At 43.9% G+C, this 20,098-nt stretch overlaps 1 protein-coding gene and 1 long non-coding RNA gene across 19 annotated transcripts in view; one reads left to right on the top strand and one right to left on the bottom strand.

Annotated features, from left to right (window-relative positions):
* Positions 1 to 405: 405 nt before the first annotated feature.
* Positions 406 to 20,098, bottom strand: part of Dcun1d4 (defective in cullin neddylation 1 domain containing 4) — an 81,796-nt gene continuing 62,103 nt past the window's right edge. For 16 of the 18 annotated variants that reach the window (XM_040747192.1, XM_040747193.1, XM_040747198.1 and 13 more), the window contains 4 exons: positions 16,888 to 16,996; positions 5,818 to 5,922; positions 3,805 to 3,907; positions 406 to 3,593 (listed from right to left, as the gene is read on the bottom strand). In XM_040747192.1, coding sequence (XP_040603126.1) covers positions 3,538 to 3,593; positions 3,805 to 3,907; positions 5,818 to 5,922; positions 16,888 to 16,996 — 373 coding nt within the window. In that variant the 3' untranslated portion in view covers positions 406 to 3,537. The remainder of the gene's footprint in view (positions 3,594 to 3,804; positions 3,908 to 5,817; positions 5,923 to 16,887; positions 16,997 to 20,098) is intronic. The other 2 variants (XM_021233412.2, XM_013121032.3) reach the window with 1 other exon arrangement.
* Positions 4,688 to 5,496, top strand: LOC106022010. Its single transcript, XR_001197110.3, has 2 exons — positions 4,688 to 4,861; positions 5,169 to 5,496. It is a non-coding gene; the product is annotated as an uncharacterized LOC106022010 (long non-coding RNA).

Genomic DNA, 20,098 nt, shown 5'->3' with positions numbered 1-20,098 from the left:
ATCAGGTAACATTACAAATGTTAAAATTCTCGAGTGTGACCACTATATAGTCACCACTATATAGATTATACCCTCACACATATACACACACACACTATAAATTACATCTTATTCCAAAATCTGTGTGACGTGTTGTAATGCAATTCACTCTCATAAGTGGTATTAACACTGAGAATCTCTCTTCTCTCCCCCGCCCCCCAAAGTGGGAAAGGAAGTGCCAGAAGGTATGTCTAAATAACAGAAATATACATGTTCATCGTGTTATTCTTGCTTTTTCCCCCGTACCTGTAAACATTTTCAATAGAAAAGGCTGAGAGAAAGCAAATGGATTCAAAAGGTATTTTTAAAGCTACCCTAAAATGGTTTGGACAGAAAAACCAAGAGGACAAAGAACCCAAACATCACTTCTGAAACCAAACACAAATATTTGTTTATTTATGGGATATCATTTTACATCAATTCCATTAGAACCTAAACCAGTTTGCTGTGCTCAAGTTGGGTGGCATAACAGTATTTTAGTTAAGCTGGGAGTCACAGGACTTGCACACTTTTATGAATGTAATGCAAATACTGACGACACAAGGCATTCACAGTTATAGGCTGGCTACTGTTCATTTCACAGCAACGCCCGATAGAAATTATTGTATGAAAAAAAGCAACCCACATTTTGGTCTCATTTACAGATACCCAACGCATCAGTTGGTCAATGAATTCTATACAATTTTATACAACATATGAAAGGATAAAGGATAAGGCTTACAGAGGTATTTTAGCAGTTGTAAAAATAAAAACCAAGGGCACAGACTAAACTCTTAAAGCTTTCTGTATAGACTTCAAAAGTATTGTTAGGATGGAGACTCAGTGGCAACAGAAATCTGTTAAACCAGAATCTAGAGGTTTGTCTACTTAGACTTATAAATACTGAACTCAGAGTTCATGCTTCAAAAGAGGCGCGCCTAAGGCTACCATGGGTACCTGGGAAATCTAGCCAGGTGGCTTCTAGCTAGTGCTGCGTAAACATCTACAAGTCATGTTCCCTAGCTAGAGGGCGCTGCAATGCACTAGAACACAAGTGAAGAGAAGAAAGGCGGATGGAGCTCAGGAACTGGAGACCGGAAGGTCCCCCAGCTTCTTCCAACGCCGGCCGCTAAGTGCTCTTGGTGATCATTCAACTTGCATAACTTGGCAATTCTTCAAGAAAAGGTGTCTTATGACTTGGTCTGACTCCCCTGAAAATTAGCTCGGCCAAGATGGAGAAAACCAAGGGCAAGCAGCAGTCACGGCGGTATAGTTCTTGAGGCAGTTGAGAGATTATGGAGTTCTGTGATTCTCCCCTCCAGAATGCCGACTTCCACGCCATACGTCACGAAGGTTGTTACTTGAGTCTCTCATCAAAATGTTCACGGTGGATGAAATTAATTTTTCATCCTGGTGACGACCCTTGATTCCCAGATATGCTGTGCTTAAATGTTCAAAACATTCTCCAGATTCTCACACAACGCTTAAAACAATCCCATATATGATCCATCCTTGCACTGAGACAATCAGCAGCTGATCCAACTCAAGAGTGACTCTTTAACCACGGGTACACCCGAAAAGGGACTGTCTTCCACAGAGCCACACCTGCCTGCCAGTCCCCCTGTCACACTCCTGCTTGCGCCGGAACCCCATCACATGGCAGTCTCAACAGCTGTGCTTTCCCAGGAAGTTTACACTGTGTTCAGATATTAATTTGTGAGACTACACACAAGGGATGATGATTTAAGTATGCTAAAGCAACATTGAGTAGTTTTTTAAACTTCTGGTTTATTTCACAGCAAACCAAACCTCATTATTTGGTAGAAAAAGGCAAGTAGTTGCATTCTACCACACCATGATTTTGTATATGCACGCACACGATATATACATACAACATTTCTGTCTTTGGTGGTTCAATCAGGGAAAGAAATAATATGAAAATCGCAACACTTTGAAAAGAAACTGTAAAACGGTGATAGGGGTAGCATTGTCTGTGTGCTTCGCTCATTTAATGCCATTTAAGGTTCACATTTGATGTAAGACTTTCTTTTTGACCAATCATCCCAACATCTTCCAGCCATCGCCGGCCTGGGCAGGCACGGATCTTACTCCGCTATACCATTCGCCCGGCAAACAAGCCTTAGCTCTTCATTGGGTTACATCTTCAGATTAGGTTTCACAAACTGCAGGGACTGAGTGAGTCATAGCACCAAATAACTGGGAAAAACCTGTTAACTATACACTTCCTCAAGAGGGGCAAGGCAAACAAATAAAAATTAAAAAAATAAGACATAAAATACAAACCCCAAAACACCATTGTGTTGGCTCTGGTTTTCTAATCCACATAATGGCTATCACCCTTCTGAACACGTGACTCAGGGAATAACAATAATGGCCCCTCTGGGAAAGGTCCCAATGTGAACAGGGTTAGCTCAATGCTGGTGGTTTTGAGTCCACTGCCTGCAATGGACATGTTGCCAGGAAATGCCTAGCACAGAAGAAACAAAGATAGAACACAAAATCTCTCTCGCTTGTGGTCTTTAAAAAAAAAAAAACAAACAACAAATCCTGGGAGATTACAGACACCATGAAAGAGTAACTAAAAACTCAAGACACAGCTAAAAGTGCTTTGCAGTTATAAACCGGCAGCAAACCAGTAGGCTCATGGGGGTGGCAAAGGACATTTTACTCACAGTGGCACAGAGAGCTTCCGCAGACCAAACACTGCTAGAGGAACACAAAGGGGGAAACAGCAAAAAGGTTTATGGAAACTTAAGCTTCAGTTTAAAATAAGGAGCAATTTTAATTTGTTCACTTGTACCTATGGTCAAGCTACCAACAGTGTTGACATTAAAAAAAATAAGAAATTAATAATAATAAAAACCCATAAACCTATACATACCTTTGTGTTAAAGATGCTTTGTAGAATGTTATATGTCTGTGTGCTCAAATAGTTGTAAGGTTTTATCACTTTAAAACACCAAGTCACATTTGGCATACGCCACTGTAAGTCATGACTCCTACTTCTTCCAGAAGTTGGCCTCTTAGGCAATGAGGTTAATTCTGGCAATATTCGCTCATGGGGACAGTTATAACGTTTTCTGAAATGCTACATCTGAGACCAAATAAAGTATAGTTGGTTCATTTGGGGAAAAAAAAGGGACTAGAAATATGCCACAAAATTATTTTTACAATACATTTTTGCAGAAATAATCTCTAGGTGAAGCTTTTCATTTTATACACATATACAAAATTGAAACAGCAATGTACACATAATCACAGTGAGGACGTTGGCCAATTCACCAATCTGTAGTGTGAAAACCGGCTGCCGAGCAGCCTCCAAGAGAACAATGTACACAGCAAGCAGCGCGGCCCATTCAATAGCAAACACCAAAACACCCCTGCAGGAGGGAGACAGTGCAAGAAAGCAGCATGCGCTTGGATACAAACAGCAGTTTATGGCTAATGGGTGACGTAACCGTGGTAACAGTGACTCTCTCTCGCCGCTATCATAAAGTCCTAGGACATCTGTTTGTCTTTATACCATTCCACAAATTCATCCAACAAAACTGGCCCTGGAGAGACAGAGAGATAAACAGTATGAGGGCTGGAGGTGCCTGTGGAGGTACAGTGATCACCAACATGCACGGGGAGCTAGGCTCAACTAGAAGGGAGGAAGGGAGGAAGGGAGGGGGAGGATGGGACGGAGGTGCAGGGAGGAAGATGAAGATGTGCAGTGGACCAGGTCTGGGAGGAAGGAGGGATGACTCAGCACCCAGTACTCACACGCTCCATCTTCATCATAGTTGCTGAGGTCCAGACTGATTGTCCTGCTGAACTCTAGCACATTGCACCACTGGTCTTTGTTTATCACTTTATATTTTGATTGCTGATGGGAGAAAGAATATGGTTAATGACACAAAATTAGCAAGTGGGGTGATTTCAGTTTCTATATGAACCAACTCACGAAAGTTCATGTAGGGCTAACTCAAACGATGCACCGGTCTAGGAAATGGTGAGACAGAGCAAGGGTAGAACTTAAAATGGCAATTTTTCATGGCAACACCACGGTAAGGACACACCTAAGCTAGTGGTGGAACATACTTCACAGCAACGTTGCAAAGATTATATAAAGTACTTCGTCTAGTACTTGGCACAAAGTAGGTCTCAGTGACAACCCAATGCAACAGTCCTGCTCACTGCCAAGCTGCTCACTTGAAGTGCATGCATCAGGCAGCTGCTAGGCACCAGTGGTTCAGAGCTGGGAGCCCCTCCATGACTCTCATCATAGAAGAAACAGGGACAGTCAGGAAGTGGCTGCTCTATCACTCTTAAACAAGAAATCTGCTACAAGTAGATAAGCACAGTATCCTAGAGCTTTAAATGCAAAATCCAGAGCTAACATTTAAAAAATATCCTTATGGAAAACAAATAAAATCAAAAATAGTAAAATAATGCAAGTCTTTTTGAAAGGGCAAAGAGTCAAGCCAATGGTTCTGAGGACGCAGGCAAAGGACAGGCTGGATGGGAGTGCTGCTGCCTCCTTCTAAAGGGAAAAACACCAACTTAGCAAGAGCAAAGCACAGACTTTAACTTCTGAAGCATGAAAGCGAAACCAGTCCCAAATCAGTCCGCTGCATTCCTGGGACTGAGCAATGTCAAACTTAGCTCACAGCCAAAGGGCCCTTCACCTGAAGGTTCAAATTCTACTAGACTCACGCGTACAAGAACCCATTTCTTTCTACTCCTGTTCCGATAGTGAGGGCTTATCTCATCGATGGACAGGGAAGCTGGGACAGACCCCAGGGAGAGCGCACCATCACATCGATATGCACTTGTATTGGTGAGTAGCTTTTACCAGCTTTCTTATGGAGTGCCAGTTAGTAGTTACAAGTGGTTTCTAGTAACAATCTTCAAAGGTTACACTGACTGCTAAGTATTTTGGACCACTACATAAAGCAAGTTGTAAAGAAAGATTATTTTAAGTGGGTGTTGGAATTGGGCAAGACACAGGATTTTCTTAAAGATTCTACACTTATCCGTGAAAGCAAAGGCCATGTTCTAAAGGACTCGAGTAGGAGGGGGCCCGAGGCAGATGCCACATGTGACAGACAGCCCAAGCAACTCAAACATTTCTCTGCTTCCTCCAGGTTCTGCCAAAGGACATTTCGACAAAACCCACAGCTAATTATTGGCAGCTTGAAATTGTGCCCCGCAGTGAAAGCAAACAGCAACGATGTGACGAAATGCTGGGTGTTTGTGCCACCTGGCTAAGCACCTGTAAACTAAAGGAGACATTGCAAGCATGCCTGACCCAGGGCTCACAGCTACCCAAGTACTCTGCTAGGTACTTGGAGATGAAAGTCGTTAAGAACAAATCACAAACTCGTTTTAGTGAGAGACAGGTGACTGATATCTAGTGTTGGCTTAAAACTGGAAATTCATCTGAAAGAAAGTAAAACTTGACTTCTGTTGTTACAAAGAACTGAGAGTCTAATCACCAGTGGAGTCTCTCTCTATATAGGGTGGAGAGGAGAGATGGGGCGCTTGGCTGACTACTACTACTACTACCACACACCCACACACACCCACACATACCCACATACACACACCCCCACACACACACACTCACTCACTCACTCCAAGATATGCAGCTGCTGACTGACAGCAATCAGAGAACCATAATTCCTATGAGCAGAAAGCTACAACAAAGGGAAAAAAAATCACACAAAACAGTTAGATGAAATGTGGTAGTTCTAAGCAAGCAAACATACATTTCATAGAGTAATAATTTGGTACCTCTAAGAATTGGTGAAAAACTGGAAAAAGGGGCCAGATTTTTCCTAATAACAGTCCCAGCATGCACTTGGCAGTGTTTATGTCTAGGCTGCGCTGGTCCTTTTCCTGTTTAACAAATAAAAACAAGGGTAAGCCAGATGCTTCTAAATCACAAACTCTAACAACTCAAACATGTATTTCACTTCAGCGAGAAATTGATAAACAGCTTATTTATTACATATCATAAACCCCGAGGGGACTAAACAAATGGTAGCCAAACGCAAGGCAAAGCCTGACATTTGAGTGTCACATATAAATTTATTCTGAGAAAGAGTGATGTGATTAACTTTACCCTAGTGGCAAATCCATTATGTAGTAGCATCTATTATCATTCCTAGGCAAATAAGAACCATAGCCTGCTTGCTTTACAGCATGATAATTACCAGAATTATAACTGCTGATCCAAAAGCCCTCAGGAACTCAGTGGAGTCCAAGTGGTTTGCCTTTCAGTGCTTAGGACTGGGTTTCCTCAGAGACTCATTTTTCCAACAGCATTATTTCATGTGGTAAATATTTTTCTTCTACCTAGACATATTGGAACTAAATTCAGCTCCCAGGAAGGGTTGGCGCCCCAGAGCATCTCTCCCCTCAGAAGACATGCTCGTCCACCTGTCCAGGGAAGCAGGGTCTCTATCTATCTTCACACACCTTCCCTAGCATGTGTCACACAACTCCTAGCACAGTGGCTCATGACTATGTGAAACTAGGAGACAGAATGTACGCGCACACAAAGGAAGCTTATCCCACTTTTATTTATAATTAAAGATTCAACTTCTCGTGATATTTTTCTTACACATTTCCAGTCAGTTCCTATGGGGTTGGGGGGATGTGTTCTCGAACTCGGGAGGCAATCTTACACATCTACAGCGCTCCTTCATGTGGTCCATCAACCAGAGTGGAAATCTGCAAGAGGACTTTTCTACAAAAGGGGGAGGTGCTTAGTCATCCCACTGCAGCAGTACGTCAGTGTTCACCTCGCCGCATTAAGGAACCATGCTGCAACCACCCTTGGCCATGTGCACCTTGTGACAGAAGCGCTGTTCATTACATGGTGAATTTCCTACACAGGCCACGGATCTTCAGAGGACTTAGAGTGACACAGCAATGTGAGGCTCACTCAACAAGGTAACACGGGAAAAGAAGGCAGAGCAGCTTGCCGCTTAGGAAAGCCATTCAAAGGGGCTTCTGGTAAGTACAACAGCTGTTCATGATCAAGCCAGGTCAAGAGGCCTGCGCCACCGTTCCCTGTTAGCAGCTACACAACTTAGGCCTGGCGATGAAAGCTGCGTTCTTTGAACCTGGGGCTGGCATGCTCCTTTCTACAGTGCTCTCTGTCTGTCCTTTGGGCAAGCAGATGATCTCATCATGTCCTGGCAGCATTAACTCAGTCCAGGGATGAGGACAGCAGCGATGATCTTAAGAGTGGCCGTCTTTCACCCACCCTGGTAGGTGTGCTGTATTTCTGTGATGCACTGGGAAATTGAATAAATGACATTACTTAGCCTGAAAAGTAGGTGTGGCAGACAGCAACAGTGCACCCTGCCATGAAGCAAAATTAAGAAAGTTACCGAGAAACACACATGGGACCACAAGATCTAGCCAAAGTCCATTTAGCAGAAGCACATTCGGCATCAACTCACCACACTGGCACTCTAAAAAGTTCCCTATTGCTGAATTTGTATCAATTAGCCCCCAAATGTCTCATCTGATCTTGAAATATCTTGCGCCTTCTCTCATCATCAATAGCCTCTCTCCTGTGTTGGGCAGCCATGCCAGACCGTGGAGGGAGGGAAGGCAGGCAGGCGTGTGACTCACCCTTGCCCACTCCTGCTCTGCAGGGTGCAGCCAGCAGCCCCCCATCACTACGACCATCTTCTGCCTAGCAAATAAGAGATGTTATGAACCACTCACTACCTGATCAGTTCTTGCTGACAACCAATAGCATGTGCGCATGGTGGCCTGGTGGCCAAATGCAATGACCAAAGTGGTAAACATCCGAAAGTTCTGGGAATGGCATAGTGGAGAAGCCCACAGCAAATGCCTTCTCATGCACTGAAGACAGAGACTCTGGGTCCTCAGACAGCAATGGCCCCTGCAGTCACACTCTGTGAGGGGGCTCCTGATTCACAGGAAATGGTTCTGCCAGGATGCCACTAAGCAGCCATCAGTATAAACAGGCTTCTATTTTTCAAATCATCTTTCTAATTCAAGGAACACAGCAGAGACATCCAAGAGCTCTTTGCAAGCAATTAAAGTAGTACAGTAGCCATGGGTCTGGGAGCTACTGCTCCTGAACACAGAGAAGTAGAGGCAGACAGAACAGAAGGTGACGTCCCTGAGATGGCCCTCAGTCACAACCCAGGAGGTACAACAGGGCTGAAGAAGGAAATGCGCTCTTCTCTCTCCCCACCTACCTCCAGACCCAATACTCTGTGAGCGCTAACTATCTAACACAAAGAGAATAACTGGGTGTCATTTTTTCAAGTAACAGAAACAACAGGCCTGAGTGTTCCTCCTGAGAGAATGCCCGTCTCAGGAGAGAATAAAGACAGCAGGTACACAGCACCAGGCTCTCCAGCAACCCTCAACCTCAGGACCTTGGTCCAAGATGGTATGCTGCCTGGAAGAACGCACTCCCAAGTCCAAAGACTGATGGCTAATGCTGAGGAGTATCAGGCTTTGCTGAGGTGGGGTTGTTTAAGAGCCTCTGGTTATATTAGCCCACCCCTGGGCAGACTGAGGAGTATCAGGCTTTGCTGAGGTGGGGTTGTTTAAGAGCCTCTGGTTATATTAGCCCACCCCTGGGCAGACCCTCTTGTAAAGTGTGATAATTATTTTTTTTCTCAAGTGGCACAAAGGACTTACCAAAAGCCAAAATAAAGACTCTTAAGGATGTAAAAGTAACTCCAACCTTACAAAATGGACCTTTAAAGCTTTATCTGAGTTCCCAAACTGTCCCTGGCTACCATTTACCAGTTTTCTAGTTTTAATGGCTTGAGATTTAGATGGAAAAGAACAACCTGGGTTTATTAAACTTACAATGAAAGCATAAAACCTTCAATAAAAAAAACGAAGAAGTCCAAAGGTTTTTTAAGAGACTTATTGGACTCAAAAACAACACAGAAGCAGCCATGACTCCTAAGGTGGAAACCAGATTACAAACTGGTATACGCAATCAAAGACCAGACCAATCCAGTGTGTCCTGTCCTGGCGGGGGGCACAGTCAATTTTAGCACAGCCAAGAAATACAGAGGTCTTTGAAGACCTCAAATAAATCTTCAGTACTATGGCTAACTTGAAGATATGACAACCCAGTTTTTAATGGAAGGTTTTTTTTGTTTTATATGTATGGGAGTTTTGCCTGCATGTATGTCTGTGCACCCCATGCATGAAGTGCCCATGGAGGCCAGAAGAGGGATTTGTATACCTTCGAACTAGATTTATGGATAGTTACGAGCTGTCTTGTGGGTGCTGGGAAATGAACTCAGGTCGTCTGGGAAAGCTGTCAGAGCCCTTAACCACTGAGCCATCCTTCCAGCCCCATAATGGAATGTTGTTTAAAAGGCACGCACATACAAAAGTCACAAAACCTGAGAAATATCCTCTCGCTTAAAAAAATAAACTAAAAAGAACCATGCTCTTAGAATGAAGCCAACAACATTAACATGCAGATCACAACATTTGCAAGGCACATGAACTCAAATTTCGCTACTTCTGCATCTGTGAATGAGAATGCGTGTCCACGCTCAAAGCTCTAATTGGATTCTAGGTCTGAGCGCTTCTCACTCTGGTGCTTGCACTCTTCCCTGGGCAGCATTAGGAGAGCTTGGACTACAAAGATACTCACAAGCCAACAGGCTGCACGGGCAACTGCTGAGCAAACCGTGTACCCACAGAAGAGCCCAAAGCTAAAACTAACGTGGTTTTGGGTTATGGATCTGAGAGCAGATGACAGTGTCACATTATTCCCATCCTGTGTCTCATTGAGGCCTAGCTTCTGTTTTCACTGCCTTTACAATGAGGTATGAAGGAAAACTATGGGGGATGTCACAGTCTGTGTTGGGGGTTGTGCAGAAACTAGACACATACATTGGTTAGTGAGTTTAGTAGAGATTAGAGAACAAAATTCTCATGTTCACAGCAGAAGAATTATGTTGAGCACAAGACCTAGCGTAGCCTGTGGAATCACTCACAGTTGATGAGCTTGGAGGGGGAAGGTAATGCTCGTTGTATGTAAGCTCTTCAACTTCCCAATCACTTCGGCAGAGTCGCCAAGCAGCAGTGACTGACGGCTACTGTTGAACAGTGAGCAGACACCAGTATAAACCGGTATCCAGCTACAGGATCCTTTCTCATCAAACAGCTTTGCATCTCCTCCTTCCATAAAAATCCTCCATCCAAATGCTATGGCCTATTCCAAGATGGAAAACAACTCCCCACAGCCATCATTCATCCTTCTGACAGCGGGATCTCCTTTAGCCTTCCTCGGCTTGAAGGCCTACTCTCTCCACAGACCAGCTCTGCCCAACCCCACTCCTTCCAAGAGCTAACTCAGTCCATCCCCATTACCCCCATCAGGCCCCTCTTAACTCTTGGGCTCCAAGTCTCCACACTTCTCTCTCGAGGCCATGGCTAGTTTGCATCACGGCAGGAGGGCACTGCCCGAGGAAACCCTGTCTTGGTGGACACTGGCCACATTGCAAACTCATGGCCTCTGCTCTCTGCTGCTAACAAACAGCAGCCACACTCCACTCAGTACTCACCCTTCTCGAACCACCAGCCCTCCCGACTTTGATCACAGCAGCCTGCCTCCACTTAGGGTGAATATAAAACAGTCAAACATAGTCACTGACTACTCTCACGTCGAAACGAAACTTCACTCTACTTAGCTTTTTCTCTCATTTTCCTCATCCAGTATCAAGACGTTTCACCAGGTCCTTTTGAGATAAGGAACCAAAGCCACCTGCTGCGGCACATGCAACTGCAGCTCTTCAGGCAGCTATGGCAGGAGGACCAGCTGTTGGGGATCAGCCTGCAAGCGCAGCCAGATGCCATCTCAAAAAGCTCAAGGGAACTGAGGGAAAACAGTGTCAACTGGGAGGAGGCCACATGGTGCCAGTTATGTAAAAACACAACTTATACCAAGGAGGGAAATCTTACACAGGAAATACGAAGAGAAAATTTCAATTATGTAAGAACTGTTGCAGACTGGTTTTTATTCCCTTATTTTCTCCTTATAAGACCCCAGAGGAAGGCTGGAGAGATGGCTCAGTGGTTAAGAGCACTGACTGCTCTTCCAGAGGACCCAGGTTTAATTTCCAGAGGACAGAAGAGGGCGAAAGAACCCATAGAACTGGAGTCACAGGCAGTTGAGAGCTGCCACGTGGGTGCTGGGAACCAAACCTAAGTCCTGAGCAAGAACAAATGCTCTTCACCAATGAGCTATCTTTTCAGAGCCGTCTGCTGTCAGTTTTAAAAGGGAGAGAAATGATAATTCCCTTAGGACTCCAATTGTAGTGAAGGGATGACAAAAGAGCCATTTTTATCATTTTCTGATATGATATTATAGCAGTGGTTTTCAACATTTCTGATGCTGTGACTCTTTAATATAGTTTTTCATGTTGTGGTGACCCACCCCTCAGCCATAAAACTATTTTTGTTGCTACTTCATAACTGTAATTTTTATGAATCATAATATAATTTCCAGTGGTCTTAGGGAACCCCCATGAAGGGGTTGTTTGACAACCTCAAGGAGGTCACAACCCACAGGTTAAGAACCACTGAATTATAGTCTCTTTCTAGTATATTAAAGTATCACTCAGATTATTTAATGTTGCTTTTCAATATTTAAGGTATTACTAACATTAGCAAGTAGTTCAATTTTCACTGAAACCGCAATAAAAAAATGCTGTGTTAATTTTAACTTACTACTCCTAGGAGTTATTTTTCTAGCAATGGGGGTGAGGGGAGACAGTAGAAGAAAGAGGTTTGTTGTTATGGGGTATTACTTTAACTAGGCAAAGATGAGTTACATTTGTTTAATTATAAAGATGTGCTGCTGTTTCACCTTACATGCCTAAGACACCTGGTTGGTCTAATAAAAAGCTGACTGGTTAATAGCTAGGCAATAGAGGGATAGGCAGGGATGGCGGGCAGACAATAAGTAGGAAGAAAACAGAAAACAAGAGGAGGGAGAAAGAAAGGGAGACGCCCAGGGCCAGCCAGCCAGCCAGCCAATCAGACATGGAGTAGGGCATACAGAGTCAAAAAAAGGTAAAAGTCCTATGACAAAATGTAGATGATAATGAAAAACATGATAATATAAATTATAAGAGATACTGGAGCAAATATAAGCTAAGGCTAAGCATTAATTACTGATAATAAGCATCTGTGTCATGATTTGTGGGCTGGAGATTCAAAAAAGCCTGCTAGAGTTTGTGTTCTGCTTTCAACCAAGACCAGACTTTACTTTCACTTGCAAACAACCTTGGTTGTTTTCTGAAACTGGAAAAAGATAGGAAGTGCCTGCTCTCCCCTGAAAATAGACTGTAATCTCCCAGAAGGAACAAGGGAAACCCTACACAACACCTCCACCACAGAGGTGATTTCCAGGCACCGGCAAAGGAAAAGGAAACTTAATCAGAGTCCAAGGGTCTTCCTGAGTTAGAGAAAACAGTCAGGAGGCCAAAGAGGAAAAAGGAGCTATGCATCACAACACAAAGGCCCGGGAGTCTCCAGAGCTGGCTCCTCTACTCGTTGGCCACACACTTCTTGGTGTGCACATCAGAGTCTCCAGGAGGACCTACAGGAACTACTAAGCAGAAACTGAGTCAACAGAGAACTGCAGACAGTGTGTGTTTCCACAGCCAGCGTGGGAAGAACGCACACAAGGCACTGAGAAGGTTTTGCCTTAACATACCAAATCACTGCTAGCACAAAGGCTGCTCTGGACCATCCTTTCAAAGCACACACTGGTTCCAAGTAGACAGGAAAGGCGAAGCCAGAGTCCCACAGAGCTCATAGCATGCTCCAAGGCAAGTACTAGGGCAGTAACTACACTCCACAGCAAGAGTCACAATTACGAGGACCTTGCCCAACACAGCACCCAGAAATGAAGATACAAGAAGAAACAGATAAAATTGTCAAATATTTCTAATAAACATACTCTAGATGTTTGAGGAGGCACAAGGGCACTGTCCCAGGGAAGAGAAAAATGGGAGGCATTAAAATAAAAATGGAACTTCTGAAATGAAAAGTAGTCTCTGCAATGAAAGATGTTAACAGGAGATCAGGCAATGTAAAAGAAAGATTAACAATGGGAAGACACAGCAATAAAACTTTAACATGAGCAGAATGTACTGTAAGCGGCCTGTGGAAAGGTATCAAGAAACATGAGAGACATTCTGTAGTTGAAGAAAGAGACAGAACATAAAACACATTTAAAGGCTAACACCTAAAAGATTCTCCAGTTTAATATAAACTGTGAACCCACAGATTCAAAAGTCTAACAAATCCCAATCAGAATAATAACCAGGAGGATCGCGTTGAGAACATCGTGGTCTACTTGCTGGAAAGCAGAGAAAAGAGAAAAACTATTTCAGTAAACAGACATTATGCTCAAAAAATAAAGATAGGAATGACACCAGATGTTACAGAGCTGAAGATGACAAAAAGACATCACTGGCAGGGCAAGGTGTCAGTCTCCAAGTCTGTACCCAGAGAAGCATCTTGCAAAATTGAAGGCAAAACCAAAATCTTTGTGAAATCACCACCACCACCACCAGCAACAGCAGCAGCAGCTCTGTCCTGAAAGGACTGTTAAGGGAGTTTTGTTCAGCAAAAGGAAAATGGTATTAGAGACTGGTGTGCATAGGAGGAAAGAGGAATTTGGAAGCAGCATCAACCTGGGTACCTGCAACAGACAGACTTGCCTGTTGAAATGATAATAAAACTCACAGTGCGAGTCAAATGCACAAAGTATGGCAGGTAAAATTTGAGTGTGTCTTTGTCAAGGTTCTCACACATTTACACATGTACAACACTGAAGACTGACACTTTACAGTACTAAGGAAGGCCTGAGGTGAGTAGCAGAAACAATACAGTAGAGATAGAGATACGGGTAATAAAGCATGGGAGAAATAAGACTCACAACAAACAGAACCCCACCTCAGTCCTAAAGAAGGCATACAAAGAGGATGGGGCACAACAAGGACATCTTTTTTTCCTTTGAAGAACAGGACAAGCAGGGGGATAACTTTAGTAACATTCCCATCGGATGCAATATCAGCATCTTTAAGACACGCCCTGCCATACCCACATGCACATCTTCTTTCAGAAACCCACTATAAATATAAAGATGCCAGTAGTTTAAAGGAAAGGGAAAGAACTGACATGCCACGTAGACTGTCATGGAAGGAATGCGGGATGGGCTACAATTCTCACAAAGGAAGTTCAGAATAAGAAACAGGCATGCTTCGTAATTTGATATAACAGTATGTTTAAACCTAACATCAGAACTTCAAAATATATGGGAAGGGAGGGAGAGAGGGAGGGGGGAAGGAGGGAGGCAGCATAAATTGAAAAATTAAATATTCCTCACTTGACAGAACCAGACAGCAGTCAGTAAAGACCTGAATACCATCAACCAAACTGATCCAACTAACATTCACCAGGCAACAGTGACATATGTAACAAACACTATCTGAGCAGACCATATATTGGACAATATATGAAACAGACTGAAATTGTACTTCTCTAACCAACAGAGTTAAACTAGGTATCCATAGAACAAAGATTAGCTGGGAAACTCCATATATCTGAAAAATAATAAACATATTTCCAAATGATCAATGTGTCAAAAAGAAATCACAAGGGAGAGAGGTTGAGACAGGGTTATGAGACGCTGGGCTACATAGCAAGAGCATTCGTTCTAACTGAATACAAATGAGAGTGCAATTTCCCAAAACTTGTAGGATAGCTAAACAAAATATAGGTTTATTAACAAGTTCATCTTAGTGTATGTTCAGGCTGAACTGATTGGCTTTGGCAATTAAGTGATAAAATATAAATACTTGTTATTCATTGTTATGTAAAAAGGAAAAAATTACCAGTATCTATTGAGACGTTCCTTAAAAGCCAAGAACTCTGTTGAACACACATGAAATTCGGTCCTCAATCTACAGGGAGCATGAAGAGCCTGTACCCAAACTCCAATGTCACGGAAAGCATTCACTGGGGCTGTATAAATGACTGGAACACAAATCCTGCAGGACACTGACCCAGGAGACTGCAAGTGGCCTGGAAATGGACAGAAATGTGGGTGCAAACAGGGCTGGTCCCAGGCAATGGCTCACCATGAGCAGGAGCAAAAAGCAGGCAGGCTACAAGATCAGGCACCAGTCTCCGTGAGCCATAGAGATCACGAGGCCAACAGCTTGGGACGTGAGGGGCTGGAGGAAGTCACAGATTCAAGTCCTCTATAAATCCTCTGCTTCAGTGTGATCTACGGTGCACTGACAACATGGCAGAGGCCAATTTCTCCACTTCCGTCTGGCCCACCTGCTGAATGACGTGGACAAACTGATGGCTGCCTGGGGGGGGGCAACTGCACCACCCACATCTGGATGCACATGCTAAAATAAACGGTAGTGAGAGGTGGCTGGAGGCACCAAGAGAGAGGAGGCCCTAAGAACTGCAAGGTGGGCCATAGTAGCTGATCCAGAATAGACGGAGCCAGGAAGAAGCCAATGCGACCTGAATCCAAAGCACAGAGGGCAGCTGAGAGAATTCTGACACTTGAGCAGGAGCCACAGAGAGCTGATTCAGGTGCAGAAAGGTGGATATTCCTGAAGAGACCTCAATGTGTACTACAGAAATCCAAGGGAGCCGGGCAGTGGTGGTGTGCACCTTTAATCTCAGCACTCAGGAGGAAGAGGCAAGTGGATCTCTGTGAGTTCACATCCAGCCTGGTCTACAGAGTGAGTTCCAGGACAACCAAGGATACACAGAGAAACCCTGTCTTGGGAAAAGAAAAACAAACAAACAAACAACCAAACAAAAAAGGCATGGAAACATTATGTAATGAACTATTTTACCTAGAAACTAGCACCTATTTTAGAAGTACCTGACCTCTACCTCTTACCCATAATGCTGTCCCATCAAACACTGCATATGAATCTCATCTCTTCATTTCTAGCATCAGTTAATTTCATGCACATGGTAACTTGATCAGATTGCAGCTATCTGTATGATATGAATTAGGGCTCCACATAGTACTACTGCAGACGAATTATTAGTTCACTGTGGAATACATTTTGGTGCTAAACTGGTAGAGTCCAAGAGTGAAGGATAAAAAAGATAGCATGGAGAAGGGAAGACTCATTCCTCACTCTACTAAAAAACAAAAACAAACAAATAAATAAATGGAAATATTAAAAATGCAGCCAACCGAAGTCTAGTCACTTGAACCCAACATACAAACAAACACAGAGAAAACACTGATCTGGAATCAAGCATGATTACAAGGGCTGTGGCCGGGTCTCCAGGAACACACCACCACCTAGGGTGAGCAGGCTTTCTTTCATTCACCCCTGGGAACCCTATCGCCAGCTTGGACTTGACTCACTAAAGCAACAAACAGGAACTCAGCCTTGGTTTGAAATCACATTCTTTCCAAATACAGTAACAGTTTCCAAGCAACACTGGATTAAGTACAATTAGTATTCTTGTCCCTTGGTGGCGAAGGTCTGTGGTGTGAGAATGGGCGGCCTCTCAAACTATCTATTCTGATAGCGCACGTGCCTATACAACTTACTCAGCCACCCACAGGAACTGGGAAATGGCAGCCACTGTAGCTTTCAGCCGACACACACCTTTGCCCAGAATCAGTTTTTCAAAGCATTAGAAACACTAGCTCATGCCCTGGAAGTAACTTTTCAAGGTCTTTGCTCTGGGGTAAAAACGCAAATCTCCAAAGGCAATAAAAGAGGGGAGGGGAGGGGGGAACATCTGGACAGGTTCCAGAGAACTCACCCGTGCAAAGTCAAACGCGTATCTGTAAATGAGCTTAAAGTTTGTTGTATCGTTTAATAATGATCTTAAGTAATCCAAAGTAGCTCTGAGTTTTTCTGTTGTGTCACATCTAGGAAACAGAATAAAGGTAAATTACAACCTGAGTGGGTGTTTGCTTGTTTTTGTTTTTTTAATTGGAGTAATATAAAGCCAAAAGAATAAAAAGTCAGAAGCTGGACTATGTCCATCATGGCCAGTTGCTTCCCTCACTTTAAATGACAAAGGCACAGAAAGGAGGATCCACAGCAAGCAAACACACGTTTACACACACCCCTCCACGTCTCCGTGCCTCGCATGCATGAGCCTTGTGCTGAGCCACCTGAAGGCCTCGATGACACTTCCCATCAACCCTCATGCCAGCTCAGTGTCCTGCCACGGTTCTCAGCTAGCAAGCACACACTCGGCACCATCTCCAGCTGCTTGGCAAAGCACCTTTGTAGTTGCTTTGGAGACCATTCTAGTTGTCTCTGTAGCATGTTACTCTGTCAAGTAATCTCCCCATGGTTATACATGTTGCTGCTGGGAACACGGTACTGTGTCCTCATGTCCTTCCAGGGCATACTATGAGGAGGCTTGTTACATACACTAAGCTGTTCCCTGTTGCTGAAATGAATTTGTATGGCCGGGGGTGGTGTATGCACTAGATTCTCCACTTATTATTTATTCGTGTGTTCATATACGGGGGTCAGAGGTCAACTTTGGTTGTTATTTCTCAGGGGTTGTCTTCCTTGCTTCTTGAGACAAGGTCTCTCATTAGCTTGCTCTACTGAGTAAGCTAGAATGGCTGGCCAGTGAGCCCCAGGGAAACCACCTGTCTCTATCTCCCCTGAGCTGGGATTTAGACGGGCATGCCACTGTGCTTGGCTTTTTATATGGGGTCTGAGGGTCAAACTCAGACCCTAATTCTATGTGCAAAAAATCAACTGAGCCTTCACCCCAGACCCCGGTGTCCATTTAAAAGTACTTTGCTAGCTTTGAAATACGAAATGTCCTGTGTGATCACACGTCAAGTCTGTGACTACACAGTTCATCAATTTTTTTTTCAGCATACTCCCCATACGCAGACTGCAAATCAACTTCTAGATCAGAAGGACTAGTGTAGTGACACGAATCTTGAGCACAACACAGTGACATTCAGGTTTGTCAGTGAAAGCCCTGCCTGAGCCTTCTGCTAGCGCTCTCTCCTACAGTCCCTAAGGAACGCGTCTGTGGGGAGGGTAGCCACTCCAAGTGCCACCTTGTGTCCTACCCAGCCTCTGTCATCTCACATGCTTCTCCCAGTGCAGCATGTGCAGTAATGCTGGACGGCTGCACAACACCACAACTTATCTATACACAGCAGTTTTACACCCTTGCTAGGGTCGCACCCAAAGGTGCAGTGCAGCAGTTCCTAAGCTGTCACCCTCTGTGAGGAGCTCTGGGCAACACTGTCCTCTCTGTGACTTGGTGTGCTGTTTCTTTTAGTTCAGCCTGTCCTATCTGCTGCTGTCTTTATTCTCTGCAATGCACAAACTGTCCTAGTTTGGACAGTGGGTCCCTGAACTCGTCTGCATCCTTCTGACATGTCCCCACCAATCTCTGAGCATATCCTTGCTCTCTGGCACAGAATGTTCCAGCCCATTTTGTTCTTTCTCTGCTCCAGACTTGAAACCAGCTGTTTCTCCAGGGAGCCCTGACGATGACAAAGTGTTTTTACCAGTAAGTGACAGTGTTTACTTTTGATAAGGAAGCACACTAATTAGTTATTTTTACAAATTTACTTTGTTTGCAACATGTAAGCACTAAAGATGAGAACCAGACCAACAAGATGGCTGGGAATAGGGGTGTGGACCACTTGTTGCACAAGTATGCTGAGCCAAGTTCTACCCCTAGAACTCAATGGTACCAAGGATGGATTCCACAATGTCCTTGTAATATTGGTGAACTGTGCTGTACTGTAACGTTGTAATATTGGTGAACTATGCCGTACTGTGATATTGTAATATTGGTGAACTGTGCTGTACTGTAACGTTGTAATATTGGTGAACTATGCCGTACTGTGATATTGTAATATTGGTGAACTGTGCTGTACTGTAACGTTGTAATATTGGTGAACTATGCCATACTGTGATATTGTAATATTGGTGAACTGTGCTGTACTGTGATATTATAATATTGGTGAGCTGCTGTACTGTGATGTTATATTGGTGAACTGTGTTGTACTGTTTGAACTCATTGGGAAGGTGACTCTAGAAGAGGGGTTGACTGCCCTCCAGTCCCAGCCCCCACTCAAACACACTTATGTCAAGTGTCATGCTTGTCAGGGGATAGGCTTCCCACCCTCAATTGTGATAGGAATTAAGGAGAACAACAGAACAGCCCAAATATAAAAAAATAAGGTACCCTTGAAAACTGCTTGATGGCAAAGCATTTCCTTCCACCGGGGGTTACCATGGTTTACCCTATAAATATAACGGTGCCTAAGGTGAGTGAAAGGAGGTGGCAGGGGAGAGGAGCTGCTAGTTCAGCTGGGACATTCACGGGGGAGGGGCCACTCCAGCTGACTGCCTCAACTTCTCCAGTCTGTGAGCAGATTTGGTGAGCAACAATCCGATGATTCTTTTCCTTGGAGGCCCACTGGAGGTGACAATGCCTGGACCACCCAATCAGGAACTCTAGCGGACGCCTTAATGGAACTTCCTAGTCAATGCTGCTGGACTGCTGCAAGCCCCTGACCTAAATTTCCTGATGTTTTTGTTTATAGAAGTCTCACCCAAGGGGACTCCTCTGCCTGAAATTCTGTATCAGGAATCCTGCAGGCTGCTTGCAAAGGGCTTCCCCATCAATTCCACTGGATGGCTTGCACACCCAATTTACTGATGTTTGTTACTTACTATATATTCTTTTACTTTCGTTTGCTATAATATACTTAATAAACTCACACATTCAAAACCAAAAGAATGGCTACCACTCTCATTGTCCTGACCACGTAGAATAGACCTCCACATGCACAATGACACGTGACCCATGTGCCTACACACACCCCAGCTCCCTTTCTCCAGCAACGTCAAAGTTGTTTGAAGCTGTGTATGGCTCCTTGTGCGTCTCTGCAGAGTGTTTATTTGCTAAAATAGATAACATATAATCTATTAATATCAAACGAGTGCTTACTTTATAAACTAAAATATGGTTC

Source organism: Mesocricetus auratus, unplaced genomic scaffold, assembly GCF_017639785.1.
Source record: "Mesocricetus auratus isolate SY011 unplaced genomic scaffold, BCM_Maur_2.0 Super-Scaffold_100006, whole genome shotgun sequence".
NCBI classification, from domain to species: Eukaryota; Metazoa; Chordata; class Mammalia; order Rodentia; family Cricetidae; genus Mesocricetus; species Mesocricetus auratus.
This window is presented reverse-complemented; position numbering and strand designations above follow the sequence as displayed.